At 39.2% G+C, this 14960-nt stretch overlaps 1 protein-coding gene across 2 annotated transcripts; it reads right to left on the reverse strand.

Moving 5' to 3' along the window:
• Nucleotides 1-206: 206 nt before the first annotated feature.
• Nucleotides 207-6156, reverse strand: LOC121781057 (ABC transporter C family member 4-like). Of its 2 annotated transcripts, none has more exons than XM_042178750.1 (12): nucleotides 5960-6156; nucleotides 3779-5871; nucleotides 3337-3657; nucleotides 3171-3257; nucleotides 2463-3083; nucleotides 2224-2388; nucleotides 1858-2152; nucleotides 1582-1796; nucleotides 1194-1499; nucleotides 1061-1124; nucleotides 751-990; nucleotides 207-669 (listed from the first exon to the last, which is right to left on the reverse strand). In XM_042178750.1, exons 2-12 carry the CDS (start codon nucleotides 5822-5824, stop codon nucleotides 569-571), a joined length of 4461 nt encoding a protein of 1486 aa, XP_042034684.1. In that variant the 5' UTR covers nucleotides 5825-5871; nucleotides 5960-6156; the 3' UTR covers nucleotides 207-568. The 2 variants fall into 2 exon arrangements, with proteins under 2 accessions (XP_042034684.1, XP_042034677.1); XM_042178743.1 differs by having other exon boundaries at nucleotides 3779-5875.
• Nucleotides 6157-14960: the final 8804 nt, after the last annotated feature.

Here is a 14960-nt window from a genome sequence, read left to right on the forward strand (position 1 = left end):
GAAACTTATATAACTAGTAGTATGAACTAAATTTTATTGGACATATCAAAATAAAAATATGAGCATATTGTTATTTATTTTTTTACGAAATGAGTTATTATTAGTAGAATGCTACAACTCTACTACTTTGAACTTTGAAGTAAAAATTATTAATTGAATATAGCGTTGGTTAATAGTACTCCACCTCTTAAAAACAAATACAAATCTTAAATAAATATTAAATGTCATAATAAAATTAAATTCCAACGAAATAAAATGTCGGCTAGAGCATATAAACTGTTTACATGAATAAACAACATATGGATAAGTATTTCACAATAATCTACTAAGCTACATACTCCTACAATTTTCTGTTCATTGAGTTATGATAAGGCACAGTAGACAGAAAAATAAATAGAACGAACTAAATCTGTTAAAATCTGGCAAACACAAATTATGAATTAATACTACTCCATCTCGGAATTGAGACATACATAAATATTTTATAAGAATAACTGTTGTTAACAGCCTTGTGCCCTTATTTCCCCTCCCTCCATATTTAGCTTGCAAAAATGACAATCTCGACTCATCACAGTTCTGCTGACCGGTTGGCGTACTCCTGCACCAGTGCCCCGAACAACGATGGCCTCTCGAGTAAGTGAGCCGGTCTGTCGAACTCCTTGGCCAGCCCTATTCCGAGACAAAATACAATGATGTGAGTCAGGGACATAGGTAAGAATAGAATATACAGAAGATGGATGTAACACGAACCTGCATCTATGACCAGCACACGATCACAGTCCATGACCGTTGGTATCCTGTGCGCAATGCTTATGATGGTGCACGAGGCAAAGTCCTCCCGGATAATCTTCTGGATCACCCCGTCCGTGTGAGAATCAACGGACGCAGTTGCTTCGTCCATGAATAGGAGTCTGCTCTTTTTCAGCATCACTCTTCCTAGGCAGAGGAGCTGCCTCTGTCCGACGCTCCAGTTGTCTCCATTGTCAGTTACTGAAATAACGAGCGAAAACTTTGTCACGACTGATCATTACCCTGTCCCTACCTACTACAAGCAGATTACCTGCTGAGTCCAGCTTCCCAGGTTTCGAAGACACAACGTCCTTGAGCTGGCAGCGCTCGAGACTCTGCATAACAACATTTTTCAGCAAGAGAAGGCTTATTGTCTATACCAATTACCAACAATAGCTATATACCTTCCAAATTTCATCGTCTGAATAGAGGTCTGTGGGGTCGATGTTGCTCCTTACAGTTCCTTCGAAAAGAACCGGTTCTTGAGGGATGATTCCGAAGCGGGACCTCAGATCATGAAGCCCCAGTGCCGAGATATCAATGCCATCGATGATGATCTTCCCACCAGATGGCTCAACCAATCTGAACAAAACCTGGATCAATGTGGATTTCCCGCCTCCTGTTCGACCAACAACTCCGATCTTCTCCCCCCCGGATATGCTCAGACTGATCCCCTTGAGAACCAGAGGCGTATCAGGGCGATACCTGACCTGTTCCATCCAAGAATCCACCATTTTAATCACAAAATAAGCTACTCCACTAATTGTTTTGCATTCACAAGGTTTACAATACCTGCACATTGTTGAGCTCAACATCTCCACGCGATGGCCAGTTAGGCGGAGGGGTGGAGTCCTCATTCTTCCATTCGGCCTCAGATGGTATGACGGTGAACTGTTTTAACCTCTCAACTGAGACCATCTTATTCTCCAAAAAGCAACTCATGTATATGGCCCAAAACAGCGTCGTGTTTAGCGACAAACCATACGATAGAGCCAAGCCCACGTTCTCTGCAAGTAATGGTAATCATTAATCTAGTCACAAATCAAAGCTATCTATCCAGATACGAACCTGGCGCGATAATGCTGCTAGGTAAAATTGTCATGAACAATGCAGACATGCAGAGGATGAAGCTTCCCATTAGCTCCAGGCGAAATCCGAGCCACTCGTTGGATCCGTTGTTGTGGAAATCCATGCGCAGATTACTGTTCACACGATTCACATTCTCGTGGCAGAAGCTCTCCTGCTTCCTGAAGCAACGGATGGTCATGACACCGGTGATGCTCTCCGAAAAATGATGAATGACTGGTGCTTTGGTGATGGAATCAAGTCGAGTCAATTCACGAGATGTAGAGAGGTAATACCCCTAGAAAACCAAAGGAAACGCTCATTTTTTGCTATTGTTTAATAAAACAGAAGAGGAGAGGAGAGGCCTACCCGGTACCAGAAATTCAGCCAGCCAAGAGGAATCACGAGGATAATGGTCGGCCAAGCGTACTGGCAGGTGATGATTAAGATGCTGAGCAGAGTTATATACATGGCGAGGGTGATGCTCGTGAAAAACGGAATCAGGATATCTAAGTTGGTTTGATCAGTCGAAGCCTGCGTAAGTGAAAGCATAAAGTTTAGTTTCTCTTCTCAATGTAGTAGTAATAATCTTAAACATCTTTTATTACCCGAGTCAAGATTCTTCCCGAGGGCGTTGTGTCAAAGAACGACATGGGCGCATGCAGGATGCTATGAAGAATCTGCCCGAAGAATTTCTGGGACGTCCTCAATCCCATAACCGCAACCAAGATGCTCCTTACGAGGATTAAAACGAAGGCAACTGCTGCCAAGATGGCGTACACTGAAATGAAGAGGGAAGGGTTGAACGAATCCGCATTTGCATCTGAGGTTTCGTAGGCCAGCCAGTAATCACTCGTCATCAAACTCCCCTGCCATGCTACAGAGAAAAAGAGCATGGCCGCAACGCCCCACCATCCAAATGACTCCGTGCAATACAGCTTATAAATGGCTAAGCTCACTTTCCCCGTGGCTCTCTCTTCCTCCTTGATGAGCTTGGAATCTCCCTTTTGCTCGGATTTCTCTTGCGAGTTACTATCCCCGTTTGCTTCTCCTTGTTTGAAAGATCTTTGAGTTTTCACCTTTGGGGAGGCCATGTCCTCGTTTTTTGTCTCCACATCAACGAGCTCCATAGAGGCTTCATGGGCGGAGACTAAAGCCGCAAACTCCAATCCAGAGTCCAGTAGAGTGTCGTACTTGCCAGATTGAACGATGGAGCCATCTTTCATAACCTGGCTCAACAAGGGTTCAAATTCTGTTTCACAGCATTACAAAAAGTAGTCTGCTAATTGTAATTTGTAAATGAAAAGGCTACATACTAGGATCTGATCAACGTTATGCAAGAAGTCGACTTGGTGTGTAACGAGTATAACAGTCTTGTCTCGAAGAATTCCTCTAACACATTCCTGCAAAAGATAAACCAGACAACAAACGTTAATTACTCGCAAGTAAAGAATAGCGAGCCTCAACACGGAGATTGAGTACCTTGAAAATATCTGATCCCGTGTGAGCATCAACGGCGCTAAACACATCATCAAGAAGATATATGTCACAATCCTGATAAACAGCTCGTGCAAGCTGAACCCGTTGCTTCTGGCCGCCACTCAGATTGATACCGCGTTCTCCAATCTCAGTTTGATCTCCAAACTCCATCATCTCCAAGTCCTTCTCCATGCAACACACTCTGATAGCTTCCTTGTATTTCTCCACATTCATCGGCAAACCAAACAATATGTTTTCTTGTATCGTCCCATTTTGGATCCACGCAGTCTGGGCAACGTAAGCAGTGCTACCGCACACTCTAACCTATATATATATATATATAAACTCATAAACATTAGATGCACCAACCAATAAAATCAAATGAATGTGAAAACTGCAAGACATTCAAATGCTATTACAAAAGATTACTACTCCAGAACTGTACCTTCCCAGATAATTTGTACATCTCACCCAGAACTGCTGCAAGAAGGGAAGACTTCCCTGATCCGACCGTCCCAACAATGGCCGAAAGCTCCCCTTTCCTGATCTCGAAATTCAAATTCTTAACAACCTCCTCCCTGCTCTCGTCGTCCCAGCTAAAAGTCCCATCTCTAACCTCCACAGCAATGTCGCTGTCGCACCCTTCAACATGCTCCACCGTGCCATCCACCAACTCTGTGCTCGTCATGAACTTATCCAGCCTTTGCAGAGATATAATGGCCTGCGACAGGGAGATCATCGACTGGGGGAACGTCCTGATCGGCTCCTGCAGCATCTTCAACAGTGAGGTTGTTGTGAAGACAGTCCCAACAGTTAGAGGGAAGCCAAGCAGTAGAGCACTCCCAAACGTAATTGTGGAGATCACAGCCGGCGTGCTCCACAACACGATGATGTTAGACGAGATGGAGTACATAAACTTGGACAGCCATTGGTACTCAGTCTCTCGAAACGACCGAATCCTCTTGGTGAAGTGTTCCTCCCAAGCCTGGAACTTGATCACACGCATGTAGCTCAACATCTCGTTCGTGGCCTTCATTCTGGAGTCACGGTTCCTCATGATCTGAAACTGGTACTTGTTATTCATCCTGGTACGAAACAGCACGAAGAGAACGACCAAGCCAAGCCCCGCCAGCGCTGCCAAAGTGGCAGTGCCAAGATACTGGTAAAGGATGACCAACGCCACCAATATCTGCATCGGCATAAGCCACAAGGCGTGGAGCTGCAACATCATGTCTGAGAGCTGCTGAGCATCGACAGCCATGTAGTTCACAATCTGCCCGACCCCATGAGCTTGTCTAGCCGAGCCAGACAGCCTCAGCCCCTTCTTATACAAGGATGTAATGAGCGTGGAACGAATAAGCATACCAAGCTTCTGAGTGTGGAAGTTGAACTGGTGAGAGCTCAAAACCTCAACAAATTTGGCAACTAACAGAATAGACACGAGGTAGTATCCCTCGTATGGGGAAGTGCCCTTCCCCGCTGTGAAATCGACGAACCCTTGGATCAAGGTGGGGCCAATGTACATGACGCAGAGCCTGAGAAGCGCGAGGCAGGCAGTGAAGGCGAGGTGCTTCCAGAAGCAACGGACCAGCGTCTTCACAACAGGGTGGTTTGAGTTCTCCTCGGGTTTAGGCCAGTTCTTTTGGAAGAGGCGCGACAACCGCTCTGCCTTGTGCTCCGGTGAGAGGGTAGGCACGTCCTCGAGCTTGAGGGGGGCTGTGTAGCCTTTCTTCAAAAGGGGATTCAACCAAATCCAAAAGGTTTTGGAGATAATGGAAGCTGAAGCATAGGCAGTCACGGTGGACTTATCCGAATACAAGTTTGTTTCTGAATCAGAGTGATGATCAGTGACCACCTCAACACCCGTCGCCCCTCTGATTCCGGCTGCAAGAAGCACGATGGATAAAGAGAAGACGAAAATTGAGCCAATGTCGTCTGCTCTCAACTCAGCACCACTTTCTTGAAAGGATATCAAACGTGTGAGACCAGAAGCAAAGAACAACGCCAAGACAGCAAACTGGACTGTCCAAAAAGCACGGAGAGTGGAAGGGTGTTTCGATGCTCGACATCTCTTCTCATGAACAACAAGAAGAGCAATAACAAGATAAGTAATCGCTTGGATCAACCAATACAACCCATCCACGGTCTTCCATGACAGCTCATGAGTTTTGCTAATAGCAAGAATGCAGAAAACAGACGAAGAGATTGCAACTAACAACGACACGAGCAAGACGAGCTTGAACCATATATTGGTTCTAACAATATCATTCTTGCTGTTGATCAAAGGAGTAGTGATCGAATGGCGAGTGGTGGAGAATCTTGAGTAGAGCTTATGAGCAGAGAGGACGATCAAGAATAGGATGTGTAGAGCAGATATGAGTGCTCTTTGAGGGCATGGAGAGAGAAAGATGAATCTTAGCCATTGCAAAGGTGAGCTGCCTGCCACAGAGCTGGAGCAAGAAAGTGTGGTGATCCAAGAAGATGCCGACATTTTTTATAAAATGGAGAATCCAGTCTCAAACCACCATCTTCTAGGCTCTAGCTATGAGATCACTGAGTTAGGAAATTTTATGCACAATATGAATCAAGTTAAAAAAACTCTGGACCACAAGAGTCATGAAATTACCTCCTTGCTAGTACTCCTCCTACTTAAGAATGGCAGTCAGACTGTCAGAGCAAAAGTAATGAGGCTTTTTCCTGCTCTTTGGTTTTCCCGGTAACTAGAAACACCAAAGTGCAAAACTGAGTTGAGGATTGCTTTCTATTTTACAGCTGCAACTCTGGGAATTCCTGTAGCTGAGGATATCAAATTATAATAAGGTAAGGGACGATGATAAAAGTGCGTATATGAATTTAATACTCCTGATAAGGACACCTTTTTCAGACGGTGGAGTACATTTCAAAGAAAAGATCTTAATTTTGTTTAAAAAATAATTAAATTAAAATTATAGTGCCAAATTCAACGGCCATCAATAGGGATTTCGTCAATATATGTTACTCTATTTGTATCATTTGATTTTAAGTGATCAATCACAGTTCAAGTATATGGAGTACTATATTAACCCTTAGATTGTCTTAATCGTGCAATGCTTCTATCAATACAAATATGATGCCAACGGAGAACTTTAAATATAGGTGTTATAATTCGGGAACAAGAAGCACCGTAATTTTAAATAATAAAAAAATAAATCCAAGTTATTGTAAAATTATGAATTTACACTATATTACAGTAGTACAAAACACTACTTGTATACAAAATTATAGAATACCTAAATACTTTATTAAACTCTCGCCGTCTCACATAACAATAACATAGGAGTTGTCACGCCTCTTTATTGTTAGAGTAGTTATGCGGGGTATTAATTAATTAGTAGCAGGGGTTGTTACCTTAAAATTGAGAATTTGATCCAAAGTCCAAACATTCATTTCTGGACCTATATAATAATGGAGGTTTTTCCGAAGAGTGGGATTAACGATGCATACAAATAATATACAGTACTAAAACAATTATTTTCCATGAATATTAGCATGTATATCAAACTTGTTTTAAAACAAAGCTCTTTATAAACCAACTCCTACGTACGTCTCCAGTAACAGTAGTACTCCGTATAATTTACTCCCTCCGTCCCCGATTAATTGTCACTCTTTTCCATTTCGGTCCGTCCATCAATAATTGTCACACTTCATTTTTACCATAAATGATAAGTAGGTCTCACATTCCACTAACTCACTTCACTCATATTTTATTATAAAACCAATATAAAAAAGTGGGTCTCACATTCCACTAACTTTTTCAACCAACTTTTCTTTACATTTTTTAAAACTCGTGCTCGGTCAAAGAGTTACAATTAATCGGGGACGGAGAAAGTATAAAAGAACTAACTTATCATAATTCCACCCTCCAATCATAAATACTAATTAATTATATTAACCAATTTTATTATTGTAATTTATTTTTTATAGCAAATGATTTAATATCTATAAGACTATATTAATATCAATACGTGATAAAATACACAGTAGTGATAAATGCAAACTCTATATACATAGTGTCAACAAGTTGTGAAATTTTAAAATTTTAATGTTAACACAGCGTCAACTGTTAATATTGTATTGACATTTTCTATTAATGTTATTTAATTATTTATTAACAATTTTCTAAAAATCTATGATTTAGAGTTTATAGAATACTTATATTTGATTAGATCTCATAAAATACATATCATTCTAACATACCATGCTTTATTTCACACTATCCAATTTATATTAAAAAAATTTGGTGGACTGTATATTTACATTTAAATTTAGCGGCCATTCTAACGTAGGGTCCATTTTAAAAACTTATATTTCCATGATTATACGTTATTAAAGTAGTGGATGTATGGCCCTTAAATAATGAACTTTTGTAGTAATTTAAGTTCACATTTTTTACAAAACAAAACACGATAAGCTTCCTGCTTTTTAGTAAAACCGACAAGTATTATATGAAACGTGTTAGATTGAAAGTCCGAGATCCAATTTCTATAATTAGCAATATATCTTCTACAATCAGAAAACTAGTGTGGAGCATTTATTTCCATTTTACTTTTCTTTGATTAGTTTTGTTCTATTCCAGACAGCTGCATACCTGTTTGTTTATGGTTATGTCACAAGTTGGGACTTTTAGTTCTATCACAACTTGATATTTCTGTCAAATACATAGGAAAACAGATGCATTATTTAGTAGTGCATCCAATTTTGCTGGATGCTTATAGGGTAATATAACATCTCTAAAGATATAGCGTGATTTCCGGAATTAGAATAATTACTATTCTTTACTATATTTGGCACTGCAAAGTAAACGTGAACATGTTGCTTAAAGATTATGAGCAACAAAATTTCATTAGCCGGGAAAAATAATTAATTGTATATAGTACTCCTACTACTACTACTAGCTAATTGGATGTACATTAAAATAATCATATAGTAGTATTATTATATGGAATATAGACATATATTAACTTTTGAGTTTTCTACTTAATGGAGTACACATAGGAGTGATGAAAAAAACGAAAACCGAATATCCAAATCGAAATAAATCGAAATTTTGAAATTTGGTTCGGGTTTTAGGTTATTTGGTCGGTTTGATTTTAAAAATAAAAATAAAATCGGTTTTTTAGTTCGGTTCGGGTTAAAAAAACCCCGAAAAATTGAATTATATTTAAATATAATATTATATATTCTATTAAATTAATATATTATATATATAATACTCCCTCCGTCCCATAAAAATATATGCACTTTCCATTTTTATCCGTCCCGCAAAAATATGTGCATTCCATTTTTGAAAAGTTATATCAATTTAATAATGTAGGTCTTATCATCCACTAACTCTACTATAATTATCATTCTCTTCTTTTCTCTTACTTTACCATACCATTCCCCTCCTCTATCTTACTTTACTAATTTTATCTTAATTCTCGTGTCATATCCATTGTCCATATTTTTATGAGACGGAGGGAGTATAATATTCTTTTAATATATTTTATATAATAGTATGTATTACTCCGTATAGGATCATCTTAAAATGCATATAGTATCCAATCCAGAACTAAGACCAATGCTACACCGTTAGATCTTAAAATGAGTGGATGAGATTAGTGCTCACGTATTTCAATAAATATTAGATCATGTATCAACAAAAGCGTAAAATAGTCAATATCTTATAACATAATAATTTTCACGATTTTTTATATCAACATAGTGTATTACAAATATCAACACAATGACATGAGAATCTCAATACAAGTACCATAAAATATCAACACAGTTTTATTGATATTGTATATGTATTATATTGAGATTGTTTGATGCATTTATTGAGATAAAAATCTGCTTAACAATATATATGAAAATTGAAAAAAAATTACTCTCTCCGTCCGCCATTAAATGTCTCATTTTTCCTTTTTCATCCGTCAGCAATAAATGTATCATTTCACTTTTACTATATTTGTTAAGTGGACCCTACATTCCACTAACTCATTTCACTTACATTTTATTATAAAACCAATATATAAAAGTAGGTCTCACGTTCCACCAACTTTTCTATCCACTTTACTACTTAAAATCAAACAATATCTTAAAACTCATGCGGTCAAATATGGGACATTTAATCACGGACGGATGGAGTATAAAATTTCATCATCCGATCATCGTCAGAACATATTCAATTGAGATCTCGTTAGAATCCTTATGAAATTACATTTAATTTGATATATTTTTTACGAAAAAATAATTTAAATCGAGAGAGTTACGTAAATTCAAAATTTGAAGATGATTTGAGGAGAGAGAAAGTGATTAATACCCTTAGTGTATTTTAATAATTTTTTTAATTTAAAATATAATACACGTGGCATTATATCAACCACTAAGAGCATCCACAGTATGACGAATGTTCTTGCGGACATCCCGATAGACTTCCCAAAAATATCTTCTGTTACGTCATAAGGACATCCCACTGCACTGCCACGTCATAAGGACATCCCACTGCACAATGGCCGATATCCCCAAAGACATCCCGACAGACATCCACAATAATAAAATTTCACAAATTCACTAAATTAAACAATTTACGGAATTAAACAAATTAAACGAGTCGTATATAGAGAGTTTTTTAAAAAAAATAAAAATCGGGAGGACGTCCGTCGTGGCACCGCAATTGCGGATGTCACGACGGACGTCCCCGGAATGTCACGGAACTCCGGTGTCCGCAATGCACGTCCGCGTCCTCCGGGACGGCCGCGTTGCGGATGCTCTAAATCTCTTAATCTAATGGCTAAATTTTGATCTTAATTTGTGATTGTTGATGGATCATCACCCATTCCGTGTATATGTATATTCTATTAATTTTATTTCGGCTCGACTGCTAAAGTAAAATTTATAAGTTTCCAACTATTTTAAGAATAAAAATGTAACCACCAATGAATAACCTGTATGTAATGGTAAGCTTCATTGACACGTGGCCAAGTTCAAAACGTGCAACTTTATTAGGTGCACGAAACGGACACGTATCTAATCTGAACTTGTTCAATTGTGTTGAATAATTCAACTGTCGTTTAATTATTTGTTTCTAATCTCCTAATATTTTGTCATTTCGCTGCAATTTAGCTGATCTATAAATATGTGGTTGGAAGTGTTACAAATTTGGATTTTAGTAATAACGACTGTTTAAAATTTTTAATAAAGATCGTTTAAACAGACATCACACACATCAGATTTATAACAACTTAATATAACTAGCAAATTAAATTAAATTAAATTATAAGAAAAAATCCTAAAAAAACACAGAAAATAATAAAACAAAGTATGAATAGACAAGCCTCAAACCAAGAAAAGAAATACAAGAGTTTCAATTCACCTTACATGTAACTTTAATCCATAATCTCAGTCAATAAAAAAAATGAGATTTTACAATATCAAAAAAATTTCATCATCTGAAAAATAATTTTGTTTTTAAGCTATCAAACAATCAAGATATAAAGAGGCAAATCCGAATTTTCTTATCAAATTTCTGAGCCACTGAATCACTGATGTTTGTAAATGTTTCCAAATCAATTTATTATATTTTTTCTATGTACATTTTTTGGATACTCGGATCTCCAGATATATAATTTACATGTTTTATATGTGATAATAATGAACTGGTAATGAATAACTAAAATTTTAGATGAAGATATCCACGTTTTATATGTCCATGTCAAGAAAAGAATTCGTCATTGCTGACATCGCCGAATTTGGGTTAGATGCATGAAACTGACCATTATTATATTATGGGATAAATAAGTTTGAAAGAAATACTCAAGGAATTGGAATTTAGTAGGACTCTTTCACAGACCATTCAACATTTGGTGGTAAATTATGGAGTAGACAAATGAGAGGAAGACAAACCAACAAGACAAACTCAATCTGAATTATACTAATAGGTGTTCGGTTGTCAAGATAAAATAATATTAAGATATAATCTATGATTGAGTTGTGAAATAATTTTAATCATAAGGAGTTAGCTATGACTAATTATCTCATGGTTACCATCTAAGATTGAGTTGAGAGATTGGATCTCATGAATCAAACGCACTACAAATTTAATCTCGGATACAATCTTGCAAATCGAACACCCCGTACAAGATTAACAAATTGAGTTGGGCATAAGATGACCGAAATATTTTTTAGTGCAATTTTACTTATTTAATGAAATTAGAAACACATACAGTATAAGATCATTAAATTCATAAATGATGATAACTGGTAGGCTAAGTAGTCTTAAATGATTGCCTACCCGTTTGACCAATATTTAAGATACATGGGTCATGCACCGAATATTAGGATACAAAATTTAAGAAAGATTATATTTAATCCATGAAGTTCTTTTTTGATTATTTTACTATAGTATAGTCTTTTTCTTTTTTAAAAAATATTAACACATTTTTTCTTTTTATTTTTTTTAATTTGTCTATTTTTTTTCTTTTTTTTCTTAACTTAGTATTTTTTTTAAACATTCCAACTAAATTAAGTTATTTCATTTTATAACAAAAAATAAAATATTCAATCACTCTTACTTTATTTTATCATTTACTTTACTTTCTTTTATCTAATCTACTTTATTCTTTTCTCATACTCCCTCCGTCCCAAGGAAGATGACTCATTCCTTGAGCGGCACGGGATTTTATGTACTTTTATTTTGTGTGTTAGGTGGGAGAATAAAGTAAGAGAGAAGGAATAAAGTAGAGATAAAAATGTTTTCATTTTTAGTAATGGGTCATATTGGATGAGACAAACTAAAAAGGAAAGTGGATCATCTTCGGTCGAACAAAGGTAGTACTATTTTTCAACACAATTTTTTAATCTTTGTGCTAAATTTTTTTACTTCAACTTGTGACATATGGAGTATAATTTTCTTAAATTTTATGCTTAAAAGAAAGGAGATAAAGGGAGAAGACGACGAGATCTTAGCTTAAGAGGAATCGAGGAAGTATTTTTATATAAAAAAATAATATAAAAACAGAAAACTTTTTCATTTTTTATTCTCTTTTTTTTTATGATACAAAAGCATCCATAATAGCGCCTAGCGCACCGCTTAGCCGAGCGCTGACGCTAGGCGATCTATTGCAACCGCCTAGCGGTTTCCGGATTTAAAAACCGCCTAGCGCTCGGTGATGCGCTGGGCGATCCGCTCGCGGCTATTGCAGCGTCCGGATCGCCTAGCGCGAATTTTTTTTTTCCGAAACACTATATATACGCGCCTTGCACGTCATTTTCATTCGCATCACTTGTTTTAACAAGTACTCTCTCTATCTAAATTTCTGTACAAGATCAACAACGGTAAATGGATCTCAACAACGAGCCTACTTCAGGGAGTAGCGGGTCTCAAGCTCAAACTCCCCCGGTCCCCGTGGGAAGTGGATGGAGTCAGATACCACCATACTACAACATGTACCAGTGGCAGCAGATGATGCCCGGGATGCCAACCAGGGGGAGTCCGCCGGGGGGGTTTCAGGCGATGTCGGGGTGGGCACCCGGGATGCAGATGATGCCCGGGGGTACAGGCGACGCAAGGGACGCCGGAGGGGGGGGTACCGGCGACGGGGGGATCCTCGGCGACACAGGGGACGCCGGGGGACGTCTATCGCCCCAGTTTCGATTTTTCGACTGGTTCGTCGCACACATCGACACCAACGGATGCGCAACCGTTGCCCCAATTTGACACTTTCTCCTTCGATGAATTGGGGTTAGATCTTCTCGGTGTTCCGGATGCTCCCGTTCAAACGGGGGCGCAGGGCGGGGTCGTGGCGCCCCAAAGAAGAAAAACAAGGGGAAGAGGGTCGGCGAGTCCTCGCAGCCGGGCGAGGACGACAGCTCGGTACGGAGAACGTCGCGCTGGCCAAGGCGTGGGTGAGTGTTTGCGACGATCCTCTCGTTTCGAACAACCAGAGGATCGTCAATTTGTGGGGCAAGATAGCAGCAGCCTACCAGAGGTTTTGCCCGGAGGGGAGGATTGCCGGAAGGGGTGGGACCGAATCAGGGCTGCGGTCTCCCGATTTTCGGGCTTGTACACCAACGCCCTCCGCATGATGAGCAGTGGCCAAACGGAGGAAGACTGCAGGAGGATAGCGGAGAAAGCCTTCCCCCTGAAGGGGGTGTATAAGGACTTCACCTACTGGAACTGCTTTCTTGTGCTGAACGACTCCGAGAAGTTCCGAGTAGGTGTCGACGCTGGCTGACTGAAGAAGCAACGACTAAACTATACCGGTGATTTCAGCGGCAACAGCGGTGGTTCCCACGACCTCCCCGAGACGGCCTAGGAGGTCCCGACCCCTCGTTCGTTCGCTCGTCGAACTCGCCCGGTTGGGCACAGGCGGGCTCAACAGGAGGCGAGGGGGGGTCGCCGGGGGTTCCCAGGAGGTCCAGTCGGCATCCCCCCTTGGCCAATCCACAACAGATCTCAAATTCTTCGCGCGCTCAGATGGTCAAGACGATGGCCGAATGGCGGGCGGCGGTGGACCCCGTGGAGAAGTGTTTGCTTCAAGCATTGCTCCTGAGCATGCAGGAGGATTTGGAGGCGGCACGGAGGGAAGCCGCCGGGAGTAGAGGCGGCGGTGGCGACGGAGGCGGAGGCGGAGGCGGAGGCGATGGTGCCGACAACGACGGAGACGACGAGTGAATTATTGTACTTTTTTGTTAATTATTGTAATTTTTTTAAATTATTGTACTTTTTTAAAATTATTGTACTTTTTAAAATTTTAATAGTATTATTAATGTTTCCCGTATATGTCTCGTAAATTAAATTCCGTATATTGTGTGATTGTTAATTATTTCATTTTTATATAATTGTTATTAGTGATGTGGCTATTGATGTGGCTGGGCTATTTATGATGTGGCTAGGCTATTGCTGGGCTATTTATGATGTGCCATGTGGATTTTTAGTGTTGATGATGTGGCAAGAGGAGTTTGTGGCTAGGCTATGGCTGGACTATTGCTGGGCTATTCCTATCGTGGATGCTCTAAGGGGAAACATTATTATGGTCGGCTGCAAACCACGCTAACGGATAGACGTCCTTTCCACATATCAAACAAACAACGCGGTCTTATCCGTCTTTTAACTGTCTCATCTCTTAACTATTCATGGGCTCCACTGTACTTTTCACTTCATCTCTTAACTAAGAGACAGTACCTGTAACCCTCCATCTCTTATCCGTCTCTTAACCATCTCATCCATTAACTATTCATTCAATTTCATTTTAATTTTTATTTACAACAAATTCAATTAATAAAAACACATTTCATTAAATAAAATAAAATAAAATTACAACTTCAAATTCGAAAAAAATTTAAAAACACATAATTAAAATTCTAAAAAAATATTAAAAATACATAATTTAATTTCTTCCGCGCACTCTACTAGTTGCCAATGTTTGCCCAAATGTGCTCCATTAGATCATCTTGGAGTTGAGCGAGGGCGGTAGAATCACGTGTCATTGCCCGAATAGACAACCGATCTTGCATAGACGGATGCACTCCACTGCGAGGCGGACTACTTGCGGTAGAGTTTCCCGGGGTTTTAAGGTCGAACTAATTTCCCGCCTCAGGTCCTT

This window comes from Salvia splendens, chromosome 2 (assembly GCF_004379255.2).
Source record: "Salvia splendens isolate huo1 chromosome 2, SspV2, whole genome shotgun sequence".
In the NCBI taxonomy this organism is placed as follows: Eukaryota; Viridiplantae; Streptophyta; class Magnoliopsida; order Lamiales; family Lamiaceae; genus Salvia; species Salvia splendens.

Bases quoted from the DNA above. Each gene is read 5' to 3' on its own strand.
- LOC121781057 (XM_042178750.1), bottom strand. From the start codon at position 5,824: ATGTCGGCATCTTCTTGGATCACCACACTTTCTTGCTCCAGCTCTGTG. The intron at 1,500-1,581 runs GTATTGTAAACC...TGGATGGAACAG, and splicing joins TTGAGCTCAACAATGTGCAG to GTCAGGTATCGCCCTGATAC. The intron at 670-750 runs GTTCGTGTTACA...GTCTCGGAATAG, and splicing joins TGTGCTGGTCATAGATGCAG to GGCTGGCCAAGGAGTTCGAC.